General features: G+C 41.8%; 1 protein-coding gene across 4 annotated transcripts in view; it reads right to left on the minus strand.

The window, feature by feature from the left end:
* Positions 1 to 2938: 2938 nt before the first annotated feature.
* Positions 2939 to 17745, minus strand: part of LOC311135706 (ephrin type-A receptor 5-like) — a 152386-nt gene continuing 137579 nt past the window's right edge. For all 4 annotated transcript variants that reach the window (XM_084169728.1, XM_084169727.1, XM_084169726.1 and 1 more), the window contains exons 9-14: positions 7014 to 7081; positions 5476 to 5601; positions 4960 to 5145; positions 4283 to 4344; positions 3763 to 3972; positions 2939 to 3645 (exon numbers count right to left, since the gene is read on the minus strand). In XM_084169728.1, coding sequence (XP_084025854.1) covers positions 3328 to 3645; positions 3763 to 3972; positions 4283 to 4344; positions 4960 to 5145; positions 5476 to 5601; positions 7014 to 7081 — 970 coding nt within the window. In that variant the 3' untranslated portion in view covers positions 2939 to 3327. The remainder of the gene's footprint in view (positions 3646 to 3762; positions 3973 to 4282; positions 4345 to 4959; positions 5146 to 5475; positions 5602 to 7013; positions 7082 to 17745) is intronic.

Raw genomic sequence — 17745 nt, forward strand, 5'->3', positions numbered from 1 at the left:
TGGTACTTCTCCTCCTCTCCTCCTCTCCTCCTCTCTGGCACCTCTCCTCCTCTCTGGTACCTCTCCTCCTCTCCTCTCCTCCTCCTCTCCTCCTCTCTAGTACCTCTCCTCCTCTCTGGTACCTCTCCTCCTCTCCTCCTCTCTGGTACCTCTCTTCCTCTCCTCCTCTCTGGTACCTCTCTTCCTCTCCTCCTCTCCTCCTCTCTGGTACCTCTCCTCCTCTCCTCCTCTCCTCCTCTCCTCCTCTCCTTCTCTCCTCCTCTCCTTCTCTCCTCCTCTCCTCCTCTCCTCCTCTCTTCCTATCCTCCTCTCTGGCACCTCTCCCCTCTGGCACCCTACTTGTCAATACTAAGCCCTGTACCTTGGCACTAAAAGCTGTGTAAAATCCCTGGTAGATTTGTGGGTTATTTGAGGGTAATTTAATCTTCAATAAATACTAAATCGTTTATGTATGTTTGTGTGTGTGCCGGCCTGAGTCAGAACTCTGTTTCTCAGGGACAGTCATGTGACGTGTCTCCAGTATTCTAGGTGTTTCTCTACAGACCCTCTTTCTCCCTCTCTGCTCTCTTCCTCTTTCTTTCCCTATATCTGACATATCTACATCCCTTCTAGCTCATTCTCACACTCTCTTTTTACTCCCTCTCTATCCCAACACTCTCTCCTTCTCTCACTCTTTCCAGTCTCTCTCCCCCTCCTCTTTCTGTATCTCTCTCCGCTATCAGGCACATTCAATATCACTTCTGTTCTCTTCTCCTCTTCTATTAATATGTCTACATCCCCTCTCTCAGCCATTCCCCTCCTGGCTACTAAGATATTACACATTTCACCTCAATTTGTTGGATAACAGTCAGTAACAGTAACAGTCAGTAACAGTCAGTAACAGTAACAGTCAGTAACAGTAACAGTCAGTAACAGTCAGTAACAGTCAGTAACAGTCAGTAACAGTAACAGTCAGTAACAGTCAGTGGCCCTGTAATATAATTGACGGATATATTCTCTGGTCTCTGGATCTTACAGTCTAGTGACTGCAAAGGAAGACATTGACAATGTGGAACACATCTCTGCTAAGTAAAGTAGCTTGTAGTCTGTGACATTACAAAGGAATACATTGACAATATGGATAGAATCTTTGTTCTAATGATCTACAGCCAGTGGTAGAAAAAGTACCCAATTGTCATACTTGAGTAAAAGTAAAGATACCTTAATAGAAAATGACTCACGTAAAAGTCACCCAGTAAAATACTACTTGAGTTAAAGTTTAAAAGTATTTGGTTTTAAATATACTTAAGTGTCAAAAAGTAAATGTAATTGCTAAAATATAATTAAGTATCAAAAGTAAAAGTATACAGTGGGGGGAAAAAAGTATTTAGTCAGCCACCAATTGTGCAAGTTCTCCCACTTAAAAAGATGAGAGGCGCCTGTAATTTTCATCATAGGTACACGTCAACTATGACAGACAAAATGAGGAAAAAAAATCCAGAAAATCATATTGTAGGATTTTTAATGAATTGATTTGCAAATTATGGTGGAAAATAAGTATTTGGTCACCTACAAACAAGCAAGATTTCTGGCTCTCACAGACCTGTAACTTCTTCTTTAAGATGCTCCTCTGTCCTCCACTCGTTACCTGTATTAATGGCACCTGTTTGAACTTGTTATCAGTATAAAAGACACCTGTCCACAACCTCAAACAGTCACACTCCAAACTCCACTATGGCCAAGACCAAAGAGCTGTCAAAGGACACCAGAAACAAAATTGTAGACCTGCACCAGGCTGGGAAGACTGAATCTGCAATAGGTAAGCAGCTTGGTTTGAAGAAATCAACTGTGGGAGCAATTATTAGGAAATGGAAGACATACAAGACCACTGATAATCTCGCTCGATCTGGGGCTCCACGCAAGATCTCACCCCGTGGGGTCAAAATGATCACAAGAAAAATCCCAGAACCACACAGGGGGTCCTAGTGAATGACCTGCAGAGAGCTGGGACCAAAGTAACAAAGCCTACCATCAGTAACACACTACGCCGCCAGGGACTCAAATCCTGCAGTGCCAGACGTGTCCCCCTGCTTAAGCCGGTACATGTCCAGGCCCATCTGAAGTTTGCTAGAGTGCATTTGGATGATCCAGAAGAGGAATGGGAGAATGTCATATGGTCAGATGAAACCAAAATATAACTTTTTGGTAAAAACTCAACTCGTTGTGTTTGGAGGACAAAGAATGCTGAGTTGCATCCAAAGAACACCATACCTACTGTGAAGCATGGGGGTGGAAACATCATGCTTTGGGGCTGTTTTTCTGCAAAGGGACCAGGACGACTGATCCGGGTAAAGGAAAGAATGAATGGGGCCATGTATCGTGAGATTTTGAGTGAAAACCTCCTTCCATCAGCAAGGGCATTGAAGATGAAACGTGGCTGGGTCTTTCAGCATGACAATGATCCCAAACACACCGCCCGGGCAACGAAGGAGTGGCTTCATAAGAAGCATTTCAAGGTCCTGGAGTGGCCTAGCCAGTCTCCAGATCTCAACCCCATAGAAAATCTTTGGAGGGAGTTGAAAGTCCGTGCTGCCCAGCGACAGCCCCAAAACATCACTGCTCTAGAGGAGATCTGCATGGAGGAATGGGCCAAAATACCAGCAACAGTGTGTGAAAACCTTGTGAAGACTTACAGAAAACGTTTGACCTGTGTCATTGCCAACAAAGGGTATATAACAAAGTATTGAGAAACTTTTGTTATTGACCAAATACTTATTTTCCACCATAATTTGCAAATAAATTCATTAAAAATCCTACAATGTGATTTTCAGGAAATTTTTTTCTCATTTTGTCTGTCATAGTTGACGTGTACCTATGATGAAAATTACAGGCCTCTCTCATCTTTTTAAGTGGGAGAACTTGCACAATTGGTGGCTGACTAAATACTTTTTTCCCCCACTGTAAATCATTTCACATTCCTTATATTAAGCAAACCAGACGGCACAATGTTCTTGTTGTTTTAATTTACTGATAGCCAGGGGCACGCTCCAACACACAGATATCATTTATAAATGAAGCATTTGTGTTTAGTGAGTCCAGATCAGAGGCAGTAGGGATGACCAGGGATGTTCTCTTGATAAGTGTGTGAATTTGACAATTTTCCTGTCCTGCTAATCATTCAAAATGTAATGAGTACTTTTGGGTGTCTGGGAAAATGTATGGAGTAAAAAGTACATTATTTTCTTTAGGAATGTAGTGAAGTAAAAGTACAAGTTGTCCAAAATTTAAATAGTAAACTAAACTACAGATACCCAAAAAAAACGACTTAAGTAGTACTTTAAAGTATTTTTACTTAAGTACTTTACACCACTGTCTACAGCAACCATACACCAGCTCAATAAATCCTAACATTGTGACATTGAGAATAATAATAATAAGATGAAGATGAAGAAGAAGAAGAAGAAGAAGAAGAAGAAGAAGAAGAAGAAGAAGAAGAAGAAGAAGAAGAAGACTTACATCCTGGTTACTCATCTCCCAGTAGGGTCTCTCTCCATATGACATCACTTCCCACATGGTGATTCCGTAGCTCCACACATCGGAGGCGGAGGTGAACTTCCTGAACGCTATCGCTTCTGGAGCCGTCCAGCGGATCGGGATCTTACCGCCCTGAGAGAGAGAAACATATCAACAACATTCAGATGGTTATTTTAGGATGGAGAATGATGTGTACCAATATGTGTGGTTCTCACCCTCTGTTCACCACTCAGAGAGAGAGACTCTTACCCTGGTCGTATATGCAGCCTCAGCATTGTCGTCCAGGACTCTGGACAGGCCGAAGTCGGACACCTTACACACCAGGTTGCTGTTAACCAGGATGTTACGAGCTGCCAGGTCCCGGTGCACATAGCCCATGTCAGACAGGTAGCGCATGCCTGACGCGATACCACGCAGCATCCCAACCAGCTGGATCACTGTGAACTGGCCATCGTTCTTCTACAGGAAGAAGAGGGAGGAAAAGCCCAGAGTATATCCCAAATGACACCCCATTCCATTTATAGTGCAATACCTTTGACCAGGGCGCACCCTGTTCCCTTTATAATGCACTATTCTTGACAGGGGGCACCCTGTTCCCTTTATAATGCACTATTCTTGACAGGGGGCACACACTCTATTCCCCTGTGGGCCCTGGTCAAAAGTAGTGCACTGTGACAGGAAAAGGGTGCCATTTGGGGCGCATCCTTAGTGGTCATGATATTCAGACATCAACTGGTGACACCAGCACGTCTAAATGATCCTGATTTACCTTGAGAAAGGTGTCCAGTGATCCGTTCTCCATGTACTCTGTGACGATCATCACAGGTTTACCTGACAAAAGAATAGAAAGACGAATATCATATCAAATATATGAGCAATACATCACTTCACTGCTGCAATGGAACCACACAGACAACATACACAACATGTATTTATACAGACAACATACACAACATGTATTTACACAGACAACATACACAACATGTATTTACACAGACAACATACACAACATGTATTTATACAGACAACATACACAACATGTATTTATACAGACAACATACACAACATGTATTTACACAGACAACATACACAACATGTATTTATACAGACAACATACACAACATGTATTTATACAGACAACATACACAACATGTATTTATACAGACAACATACACAACATGTATTTATACAGACAACATACACAACATGTATTTATACAGACAACATACACAACATGTATTTATACAGACAACATACACAACATGTATTTATACAGACAACATACACAACATTTATTTATACAGACAACATACACAACATGTATTTATACAGACAGCATACACAACATGTATTTATACAGACAACATACACAACATGTATTTATACAGACAACATACACAACATATACAGACAACATACACAACATTGATATAAAACAAGACGTACTCCTGGTTACCACGCCTTCCAGGTGGATGATGTTTGGATGATCAAACTGTCCCATGATGGAAGCCTCCCCCAGGAAATCCCGCCTTTGTCGCTCTGTGTAACCAGCCTTCAGGGTCTTAATGGCTACTGGGAACTCCCTCTTGCCAGGCAGACGGAGGGGCCCGCTGCACACCTCCCCAAACTCACCTGGAATAGAAACAAAGTTAACCACCCCAACAACACATCCTGGAAGACACGCACGCACGCACGCACGCACGCACGCACGCACGCACGCACGCACGCACGCACGCACGCACGCACGCACGCACGCACGCACGCACGCACGCACGCACGCACGCACGCACGCACGCACGCACGCACGCACGCACGAACGCACGCACGCACGCACGCACGCACGCACGCACACACACACACACACACACACACACACACACACACACACACACACACACACACACACACACACACACACACACACACAGTTGGTACACATGCACACACACATACTCCACTCACCAGCTCCGATGACTCTCTCAATGGTGATGCAGGAGACATCGATCTCCTTGGCAAACTCATGGATGGCCTGGTTGGGGTCCTCGTAGGTGTGGGGGTCGATATACGTACGCATCCCTGGGAACATAACTAGACAGAGAGGAGAGATACTCGTAGGTGTGGGGGTCGATATATACGTACGCATCCCAGGGGACATAACTAGACAGAGAGGAGAGATACTCGTAGGTGTGGGGGTCGATATATACGTACGCATCCCAGGGGACATAACTAGACAGAGAGGAGAGATACTCGTAGGTGTGGGGGTCGGTATATACGTACGCATCCCAGGGGACATCACTGGAAGGAAATATTCCTCTGACACTTCTTCACAACTCTCAGCAGTTACACAACACTAGGCCTGTGTCCCAAATCACACCATATTATCCATGTAGTGCACTACTGTTGAACAGAACCTAGGTAAAGGGTGTTCCCTACATTAGCAGGGTGAATATAGAAAACAAAGTTAACCTCAATGAATAAATGCAGAATGACAGGTGATCACTCAATACTCTGAAATAGGATGCATGTGTTTGTGGGAAGATATAGCAGTAAGATTAATAATAGGTTCAGATTTCACTGCACTGGGTTCAGATGATGTAGTACTGTTGAATATAAAATATCGGTTAGGTAAGATGTAGTACTATTTAATATGAAAGATAGATTAGGTAAAATGTAGTACTATTTAATATGAAAGATAGATTAGGTAAAATGTAGTACTATTTAATATGAAAGATAGTTAAGCTCAATAAATAAATACACAATAGCAGGTGTTAACGTCATCCTCTGATTGATGTGTTTGTGAGGAGCATGGGGGAGAGACAGCAGGAAGTAGGTGATTAAATTTGGATTAAGATATTCAGAATGGCAGGATGTTTTAGGGGGGACATTAGTCAAAACAATGTCATTCACATGTCACTGGATTAAAACCGAGGGACCTGAGGGCTGTGAACGAACAGAAACGTGGGCGCAGTGTGAACTCTCTATGCCCCTTTAGGACTGTCACTGTCTCTATAACTGTAGGTCTGTCTGAATAACTTCCTGTCACCGTCTCTAGAACCTGCAGCTCTGTCTGAATAACTTACTGTGGCCGTTGTGGAAGTGTGTGTGTGTAACTTACTGTGGCCGTTGTGGAAGTGTGTGTGTGTAACTTACTGTGGCCGTTGTGGAAGTGTGTGTGTGTAACTTACTGTGGCCGTTGTGGAAGTGTGTGTGTGTAACTTACTGTGGCTGTTGTGGAAGTGTGTGTGTGTAACTTACTGTGGCTGTTGTGGAAGTGTGTGTGTGTAACTTACTGTGGCCGTTGTGGAAGTGTGTGTGTGTAACTTACTGTGGCCGTTGTGGAAGTGTGTGTGTGTAACTTACTGTGGCCGTTGTGGAAGTGTGTGTGTGTAACTTACTGTGGCTGTTGTGGAAGTGTGTGTGTGTAACTTACTGTGGCTGTTGTGGAAGTGTGTGTGTGTAACTTACTGTGGCCGTTGTGGAAGTGTGTGTGTGTAACTTACTGTGGCCGTTGTGGAAGTGCATCTTCTCTTCATCAGGGTCCTGCTTGGCCTTGCTGTAGCCACACCGTCTGAGACAGACATACAGGACATCATGCTGTATTACTGTCACAACACACACTGCCAGGCACAGGAAACAATGTCTGCAGCCCTTCATTCAATGGGGCTGGCATAAAGGATCTTTATAGAGCAAACACACACACACACACGCACGCACACACACACACACAGAAAAAGCAAAAAAGGCTAACACATAATACACACACAAACTACACTATAAATACACACAGGAGAGCAGAGATCCTACATGAGCTAAACCACACACAGGAGAGACATCACCTCCACATAGTGGATAAACCACACGCTGGTCTGGTCTGGGGAGCACACTATTCCATCTTCTGTTGCTCTCTCTACCACTCTGATGCTCTCTCTCTCTCTCTCTCTCTCTCTCTCTCTCTCTCTCTGCTCCCTCTATCAGCTGCTCTCTCTCTCTCTCTCTCTCTCTCTCTCTCTCTCTCTCTCTTTCTTTCTCTAATACATCTCTCTGTCTCTCTCTCTGCTCTCTCTCTCTCTCCGCTCTCTCTCTCTTTTTTGCTCTCTCAAATTCAAATTCAGCTATTGGTAATATGTAGATATAGTGTATAGTATAGTGCATTTGGAAAGTGCAGTATACTGTTACGTTACAGGCTCATTCTAAAATGGATTAAATAAATAAAAACTCTCATCAATCTACACACAATAGCACATAATGACAAAGCGAAAACAGGTTTTTAGAAATGTTTGCTAATTTATATTTAAAAAAAAACATAAATACCTTATTTACATAAGTATTCAGACCCTTTGCTATGAGACTAGAAATTGAGCTCAGTTGCATCCTGTTTCCATTGATCATCCTTGAGATGTTTCTACAACTTGAATGGAGTCCACCTGTGATTTGAAAAGGCACACACCTGTCTATATAACATCCCACAGTTGACAGTGCATGTCAGAGCAAAAACCAAGCCATGAGGTTGAAGGAATTGTCTGTAGAGCTCCAAGACAGGATTGTGTCGAGGCACAGATCTGGAGAAGAATATCAAAACATTTCTGCAGCATTGAAGATCCCCAAGAACACAGTGGCCTCCATCATTCTTAAATAGAAGACGTTTGGAACCACCAAGACTCTTCCTAGAGCTGGCCGACCAGCCAAACTGAGCAATCGGGGGAGAAGGGCCTTGGTCAGGGAGGTGACCAAGAACCCCATGGTCACTCTGACAGAGCTCCAGAGTTCCTCTGTGGAGATGGTTGTCCTTCTGGAAGGTTCTCCCATCTCTATAGCACTCCACCAATAAGGCCTTTATGGTAGACTGGCCAGACGGAAGCCACTCCTCAGTAAAAGGCCCATGACAGCCTACTTGGAGTTTGCCAAAAGGCACCTAAATGACTCTCCGACCATGAGAAACAAGATTCACGTCTGGAGGAAACCTGGCACCATCCCTATGGTGAAGCATGGTGGTGGCAGCATCATGCTGTGGGAATGTTTTTCAGTGGCAGGGACTGGGAGACTAGTCAGGATTGAGGGAAAGATGAATGGAGCAAAGTACAGAGAGATCCTTGATGAAAACCTGCTCCAGAGCGCTCAGGACCTCAGACTGGGGCGAATGTTCACCTTCCAACAGGACAACGACCCTAAGCACACAGCCAAAATAGCTGTGCAGAGACACTCCCCTCCAACCTGACAGAGCTTGAGAGGATCTACAGAGAAGAATGGGAGAAACTCCCCAAATACAGGTGTGCCAAGCTTGTAGCGTCATACCCAAGAAGACTCGAGGCTGTAATCGCTGCCAAAAGTGCTTCAGCAAAGTGCTGAGTGAAGGGTCTTAATACTTATATACATGGGATATTTTAGTTTTTTGATTTTGAATAAATTTGCTAAAATTTCAAAAAACTTGTTTTTGCTTTGTCATTATGGGGTATTGTGTGTAGATTGATGAGGAACAATAAACATTTTAATCAATTTTAGAACAAGGCTGTAACAAAATGTGGAAAAAGTAATGGAGTCTGAATACTTTCCGAATGCACTGTTGTGGTACAGCACTTCAGTAAATCCAGTACAACACAATGAGGATAATGAAATCCAGTTAATTTCAGTAGTAATAATAATAGTGCATATAATCACATATACAGGTACAACACTACTGCTGTTGTATTGTGGAATCTACATTTAATTAAATAAAAATAAGATAATAAAAAGAAAAAGAAAGAATGGTTAATAAATAAACAACATGAACTTCAACTGTTTTACTGTCAGTTATGAAAATGTCAATACTTCAGGGAATTAATGGGATCCTTCAGGATATGACAATCATATACATTACATATCTGGTAGTAAGATTTGCGGATTCTCCCTCACCCAGAATAATTTCCAGCTTTATATCATTAGTAAATGCACAGCTGGGAATTTGATTGAGATATTTTCTAGAAAAAAATATTATCTTATTTGGGAGTATTTCTCACAGTAGAGGAAAAAGTGCATCTCTGTTTCTACCTCCCCTGTCTTTCAGTGACCACTGCTCTTTGGGTAGCCATGTCTTTTTGTGTCTCCCTTTTCTACAGTGGCTTGCGAAAGTATTCACCCCCTCTTGGCATTTTTCCTATTTCGTTGCCTTACAACCTGGATTTAAAATGGATTTTTTGGGGGGGTTTGTATCATTTGTGAAGAAAACAAGAAATAAGACAAAAAACAGAAAACTTGAGCGTGCATAACTATTCACCACCCACAAAGTCAATACTTTGTAGAGCCACCTTTTGCAACAATTTTTCAAGGCAAAACTGCTCCAGCTCCTTCAAGTTGGATGGGCTCCGCTGGTGTACAGCAATCTTTAAGTCATACTACAGATTCTCAATTGAGGTCTGGGCTTTGACTAGGCCATTCCAAGAGATTTATATGTTTCACTTTAAACAACTCAAGTGTTGCTTTAGCAGTATGCTTAGGGTCATTGTCCTGCTGGAAGGTGAACCTCTGTCTCAGTCTCAAATCTCTGGAAGACTGAAACAGGTTTCCCTCAAGAATTTCCCTGTATTTAGCGCCATCTATCATTCCTTCAATTCTGACCAGTTTCCCAGTCCCTGCCGATGAAAAACATCCCCACAGCATGATGCTGCCACCACCATGCTTCACTGTGGGGATGGTGTTCTCGGGGTAATGAGAGGTGCTGGCTTTGCGCCAGACATAGCGCTTTCCTTGATGGCCAAAAAACTCAATTTTATTCTCATCTGACCAGAGTACACTCTTCCATATGTCTGGGGAGTCTCCCACATGCCTTTTCGCAAACACCAGACGTGTTTGCTTATTTTTTTTCTTTAAGCAATGGCTTTTTTCTGGCCACTCTTCCGTAAAGCCCAGCTCTGTGGAGTGTACGGCTTAAAGTGGTCCTATGGACAGATACTCCAATCTCCGCTGTGGAGCAGGGTTATCTTTGGTCTCTTTGTTGCCTCTCTGATTAATGCCCTCCTTGCCTGGTCTGTGAGTTTTGGTTGGAGGCCCTCTCTTGGCAGGTTTGTTGTGGTGCCATATTCTTTCAATTTTTATAATAATGGATTTAATGGTGCTCCGTGGGATGTTCAAAGTTTCGGATATTTTTTTATTACCCAACCCTGATCTGTACTTCTCCACAACTTTGTCCCTGACCTGTTTGGAGATCTCCTTGGTCTTCATGGTGCCGCTTGCTTGGTGGTGCCCCTTGCTTAGTGGTGTTGCAGACTCTGGGGCCTTTCAGAACAGGTGTATATATACTGAGATCTAGTGACAGATCATGTGACACTTAGATTGCACACAGGTGGACTTTATTTAACTAATTATGTGACTTCCTTTAGGTAATTGGTTGCACTAGATCTTATTTAGGGGATTCATAGCAAAGGGGTTGAATACATATGCACACCACTTTTACGTTATTTTGTGTATGTCCATTACATGAAATCCACATAGAAATCCATTTAAATTACAGGTTGTAATGCAACAAAATAGGAAAAACGCCAAGGGGGATGAATACTTTTGCAAGGCACTGCATAGCCAGTTGGTGGCTGAGCCTGTTGGTCAGCATCTGTCTCTGTTTTGTATCTCTGAGAGTAGAGATATTCTGACCATTTGTATTTTATTTTGAGGGACAGATAGAAATTTAGTATATTCTGTGTTTTTGTTTTATTTTCCCAATTTCTCAAATAGGAGGTTTTCATTTGTGTAACAATTTGATTGATTTCCCTGTGAATTTGGATAATAGGGTTGTTTAGTGTTTTTAACAGCTGACATAGGAGTCTCTTTTCAGGGTTCAGCTCTTGGGTTTCCAGAGCTTTGAATTGTTACAATGTTTTTGTTCTCTCTCTCTCTGTTCTCTCTCTACTTTCTCTATCTCCGTTCTCTCTCTGCTCTCTCTCTGCTCTCTCTCTCTCTCTGTTCTCCGCATAGGGAGTAAACATCCTTCTACAGTGGTGCTCCAAACAAAACGTCTCAAGTCAATATTATGACATAAAGCAGATGAAAAGTGAGGACATTGATTTTTAATGTGATCCTGTTCACACACAGTGCAGAGCTGCTCCAAATCCCCTGATACCATTAAACACACAGGACACAGCGCCTGGAGCTGGAGACTGAGCTGGCTTGGTGTTGCTGGGAATATTGGGTCGGCATTTTGGAGGGCAGTCTGGTTCTGGGGACTAGGATTGCCTCTATGGATGAGGGGAGTTTGGACAGGCATTTTGGAGGGCATGAACAGCAGTAGTAACCCAGCAGGACAGGACTGGACAGGACAGGACAGGACAGGGCTGTGGTTGTCTGGGGACAGGAGGCAGTGGAACATTGGTGTTCAGTTCACACAGACAGACAGACAGACAGACAGACAGACAGACAGACAGACAGACAGACAGACAGACAGACAGACAGACAGACAGACAGACAGAGGGGAGGGGGGGTGATGAACAGAGTCTATCACCATGGTAATGTTAATGTGTTGTAATACAGTAGAACAGAGTATATCACCATGGTAATGTTAATGTGTTGTAATACAGTAGAACAGAGTCTATCACCATGGTAATGTTAATGTGTTGTAATACAGTAGAACAGAGTCTATCACCATGGTAATGTTAATGTGTTGTAATACAGTAGAACAGAGTCTATCGCCATGGTAATGTTAATGTGTTGTAATACAGTAGAACAGAGTCTATCACCATGGTAATGTTAATGTGTTGTAATACAGTAGAACAGAGTCTATCACCATGGTAATGTTAATATGTTGCAATACAGTAGAACAGAGTATATCACCATGGTAATGTTAATGTGTTGTAATACAGTAGAACAGAGTCTATCACCATGGTAATGTTAATGTGTTGTAATACAGTAGAACAGAGTCTATCACCATGGTAATGTTAATGTGTTGTAATACAGTAGAACAGAGTCTATCACCATGGTAATATTAATGCGTTGTAATACAGTAGATAATAGTCTATCACCATGGTAATGTTAATGCGCTGTAATACAGTAGAACAGAGTCTATCACCATGGTAATGTTAATGCGTTGTAATACAGTAGAACAGAGTCTATCACCATGGTAATGTTAATGTGTTGTAATACAGTAGAACAGAGTCTATCACCATGGTAATGTTAATGTGTTGTAATACAGTAGAACAGAGTCTATCGCCATGGTAATGTTAATGTGTTGTAATACAGTAGAACAGAGTCTATCACCATGGTAATGTTAATGTGTTGTAATACAGTAGAACAGAGTATATCACCATGGTAATGTTAATGTGTTGTAATACAGTAGAACAGAGTCTATCACCATGGTAATGTTAATGTGTTGTAGTACAGTAGAACAGTCTATCGCCATGGTAATGTTAATGTGTTGTAATACAGTAGAACAGAGTCTATCACCATGGTAATGTTAATGTGTTGTAATACAGTAGAACAGAGTCTATCACCATGGTAATGTTAATGTGTTGTAATACAGTAGAACAGAGTCTATCACCATGGTAATGTTAATGTGTTGTAATACAGTAGAACAGAGTCTATCACCATGGTAATGTTAATATGTTGCAATACAGTAGAACAGAGTATATCACCATGGTAATGTTAATGTGTTGTAATACAGTAGAACAGAGTCTATCACCATGGTAATATTAATGCGTTGTAATACAGTAGATAATAGTCTATCACCATGGTAATGTTAATGCGCTGTAATACAGTAGAACAGAGTCTATCACCATGGTAATGTTAATGCGTTGTAATACAGTAGAACAGAGTCTATCACCATGGTAATGTTAATGTGTTGTAATACAGTAGAACAGAGTCTATCACCATGGTAATGTTAATGTGTTGTAATACAGTAGAACAGAGTCTATCACCATGGTAATGTTAATGTGTTGTAATACAGTAGAACAGAGTCTATCACCATGGTAATGTTAATGTGTTGTAATACAGTAGAACAGAGTATATCACCATGGTAATGTTAATGTGTTGTAATACAGTAGAACAGAGTCTATCACCATGGTAATGTTAATGTGTTGTAATACAGTAGAACAGAGTCTATCGCCATGGTAATGTTAATGTGTTGTAATACAGTAGAACAGAGTCTATCACCATGGTAATGTTAATATGTTGTAATACAGTAGAACAGAGTCTATCACCATGGTAATGTTAATATGTTGCAATACAGTAGAACAGAGTATATCACCATGGTAATGTTAATGTGTTGTAATACAGTAGAACAGAGTCTATCACCATGGTAATGTTAATGTGTTGTAATACAGTAGAACAGAGTCTATCACCATGGTAATGTTAATGTGTTGTAATACAGTAGAACAGAGTCTATCACCATGGTAATGTTAATGTGTTGTAATACAGTAGAACAGAGTCTATCACCATGGTAATATTAATGCGTTGTAATACAGTAGATAATAGTCTATCACCATGGTAATGTTAATGCGCTGTAATACAGTAGAACAGAGTCTATCACCATGGTAATGTTAATGTGTTGTAATACAGTAGAACAGAGTCTATCACCATGGTAATGTTAATGTGTTGTAATACAGTAGAACAGAGTCTATCACCATGGTAATGTTAATGTGTTGTAATACAGTAGAACAGAGTCTATCACCATGGTAATGTTAATGCGTTGTAATACAGTAGATAATAGTCTATCACCATGGTAATGTTAATGCGCTGTAATACAGTAGAACAGAGTCTATCACCATGGTAATGTTAATGTGTTGTAATACAGTAGAACAGAGTCTATCACCATGGTAATGTTAATGTGTTGTAATACAGTAGAACAGAGTCTATCACCATGGTAATGTTAATGCGTTGTAATACAGTAGAACAGAGTATATCACCATGGTAATGTTAATGCGTTGTAATACAGTAGAACAGAGTCTATCATACAGAGAAGCTGGTTATTTAATGTCTTTCTGTATGAGGCTCAGCTGTGGGGAAAGAATAGCTTATGGGTTGTGTCAGAACATTGTAGTAACGCTCTACAGGCGGTAGGGAGGAGGACAGGCTGGTAGAGACAGGCCAGTCACACACACACACACAGACACAGACACACACACACACACACACACACACTCACTCACTCACTCACTCACTCACTCACTCACTCACTCACTCACTCACTCACTCACTCACTCACTCACTCACTCACTCACTCACTCACTCACTCACTCACTCACTCACTCACTCACTCACTCACTCACTCACTCTCTCTCACACACACACACACACACACACACACACACACACACACACACACACACACTGACTGGTGATCCGTTGAACTGAATGTGGTGCTGTTGAACTGAATAAGGTGCTGATTAACTGAATATGGTGCTGATAAACTGAATATGGTGCTGATTAACTGAATAAGGTGCTGATTAACTGAATATGGTGCTGATAAACTGAATATGGTGCTGATTAACTGAATATGGTGCTGATTAACTGAATATGGTGCTGTTGAACTGAAGACGATGCTGTTGAACTAAAGACGATGCTGATGAACTGCATATGGTGCTGTTGAACTGACAATACATCCATTATGATGCTGCTGTTGTAACTCAATACATCCATTATGATGCTGCTGTTGTAACTCAATACTGATGAGGATGCATGTCAGTCTGACTGTTGATTAATGTATGAATGGAGAAGTGGAGTTTACTGAAATGGTACACAGATAAATGTTCCGAATGGTTGACTGAAGCGTGTTAAAATAGGCTCCACCTTTTTAACACTAGAACCGCCTGGCCTTTAACTACCCGCTAGAGAACGTTGAGGACGTAACACTGAACCATGCATGAGAGCACCAGCTGTTCCCGGATGAATGTGTGATATCACTCTCTGTAGCCAATGTGAGTAACACCTTTTAACACTAGAACCGCCTGGCCTTTCATTCTACAAGTACCCGCTAGAGAACGTTGAGGACGTTGCAGGGCTTATCCTTTAGCAAACGGATCAGGTGCATATCAACCCGCAAGGTGTGAAAACATAAGCACCAACGCTTGATAAATAGTGCATAAACAATTATAAGGATTAATTGCATTAAGAAATATTAGTGGAAATATATCCATGTAAAAATATAACAACAATAGTTATTTGTTTAGATAGAGGATATGTTTTGTATAATTCTACAAATTACTCCTGAAAAATGTATATCCTATTTTCGTTTCCCTTACAATGAAAACATTCCAGTGTAATCCATTTGTTCAACTTTATTTGTAGATTCGATTATTAATAGACTTACAGTTAGTGAGTGCATACATTTTTTCATACTGGTCCCCCGTGGGAATCGAACCCACAACCCTGGCGTTGCAAGCGCCATGCTCTACCAACTGAGCTACACGGGACTGTAGCCCACAACGCCCACAATTCTTCGTAATCTTTATACTATTGTTCTAAATTCAAATCGTCCTCTTCACCCTCATCATTCAGATCATTCAAATTCAGCTAACATTACGTGTATGATCTGTGTAGTAATATTATGTGTATCTCAGAAAGCCATTTGCATTGCTAGTTATAGCCTAAAGTTAGCTAGCTAGCTAACATTGAACCTAGTTGGTTAGCTTTAGCTACCTGCAGATTCATGCATGGTGGATAGCTTTGACTATCAGTTTGCATTGCTAGTAGTATGGGTTGGGATTATTAACACATTCAAAACAACTGGGAACTCGGAAATCTCCGACTTCCGACTTCAGTGTGTTCAAGACAACAGGGAACTCGGAAATCTCCGACTTCCGACTTCAGTGTGTTCAAGACAACAGGGAACTCTGGAAAAAAACTATCTCAGACTGGGAAAAATCCTTTTTAAGGGTCATCCAACTTGGAATTTCAACTCGGGAACTCGGGTCTCTTTCTAGAGCCCCGACTTTCCGACCTGAAGATCACTGACGTCGTGATTTGACCTCATATTTTTCCCAAGTTCTCAGTTGTCTTGAAAGCACCATTAGGTTAATTATTTAGCTAGCTAGCTACATGTCTAAACAAAAGACTCCACTTTGCCAGATGATTACATAACCCATTAAGTTAGCCAGATGATTACATAACCCATTAAGTTAGCCAGATGATTACATAACCCATTAAGTTAGCCAGATGATTACATAACCCATTAAGTTAGCCAGATGATTACATAACCCATTAAGTTAGCCAGATGATTACATAACCCATTAACATTTACATTTATTTTTTATTATTTTTTAAGTTAGCCAGATGATTACATAACCCATTAAGTTAGCCAGATGATTACATAACCCATTAAGTTAGCCAGGTGTGTCTGGGGGTGATTACGGGCCAGGTGTGTCTGGGGGTGATTACGGGCCAGGTATGTCTGGGGGTGATTACGGGCCAGGTGTGTCTGGGGGTGATTACGGGCCAGGTGTGTCTGGGGGTGATTACGGGCCAGGTGTGTCTGGGGGTGATTACGGGCCAGGTGTGTCTGGGGGTGATTACGGGCCAGGTGTGTCTGGGGGTGATTACGGGCCAGGTGTGTCTGGGGGTGATTACGGGCCAGGTGTGTCTGGGGGTGATTACGGGCCAGGTGTGTCTGGGGGTGATTACGGGCATCTATTGTATCTCATTAACATGTGTCCATGTCTAGACAATAGTGACATCCACTCAGCTAGATGTGGCTAGGGGGGGGTGGGGGGGGTGGGGGTGGGGGGGTGGTTATAACATTTATTTCACATGACCCATCAACTTAGACAAGTGTGTGTGGGTAGGAATCATCTAATAATTATACAATATTTCTACAATATTTATCTGGACACTTTCGTTTTTTTGATATTGATACTATGCAAATATGCAAGTAACCATTTCACTGTACCGTTCACACCTTCTGTATCCTGTGCATGTGACAAATAGACTTTGATTTAATTTGATATATTGTGTGTTTACCAGAGAGGGTAATGTGAAGAACAACATGACCTGCACTAAAGTCAGATCAGGATATCGGCCAAGGACTAGATAAAGGGTATTTTTACCTGGAGTTGTTCCTTATTGTAGGCTCCTACTTACACCACTTTTAGTCTTGAAATCTTTGGTTGTTTACTAAACTACCTTACTCTGTTCATCAGATGGCCATATGGCCTTAAAGAGAGGGGTGGAGCTAAGGCTTAAGAGGGTGTTGTGAACTATGCTGAATGGGTGTAGACGAAGAAGAGCTCTCCAGTAGGTGACTACGGCAGGATGGGATCTATCTGAAGTACTGAGGCCAAGACC

The sequence above is a fragment of the Coregonus lavaretus genome (assembly GCF_964263955.1).
Source record: "Coregonus lavaretus genome assembly, chromosome: 10".
Classification (NCBI taxonomy): domain Eukaryota; kingdom Metazoa; phylum Chordata; class Actinopteri; order Salmoniformes; family Salmonidae; genus Coregonus; species Coregonus lavaretus.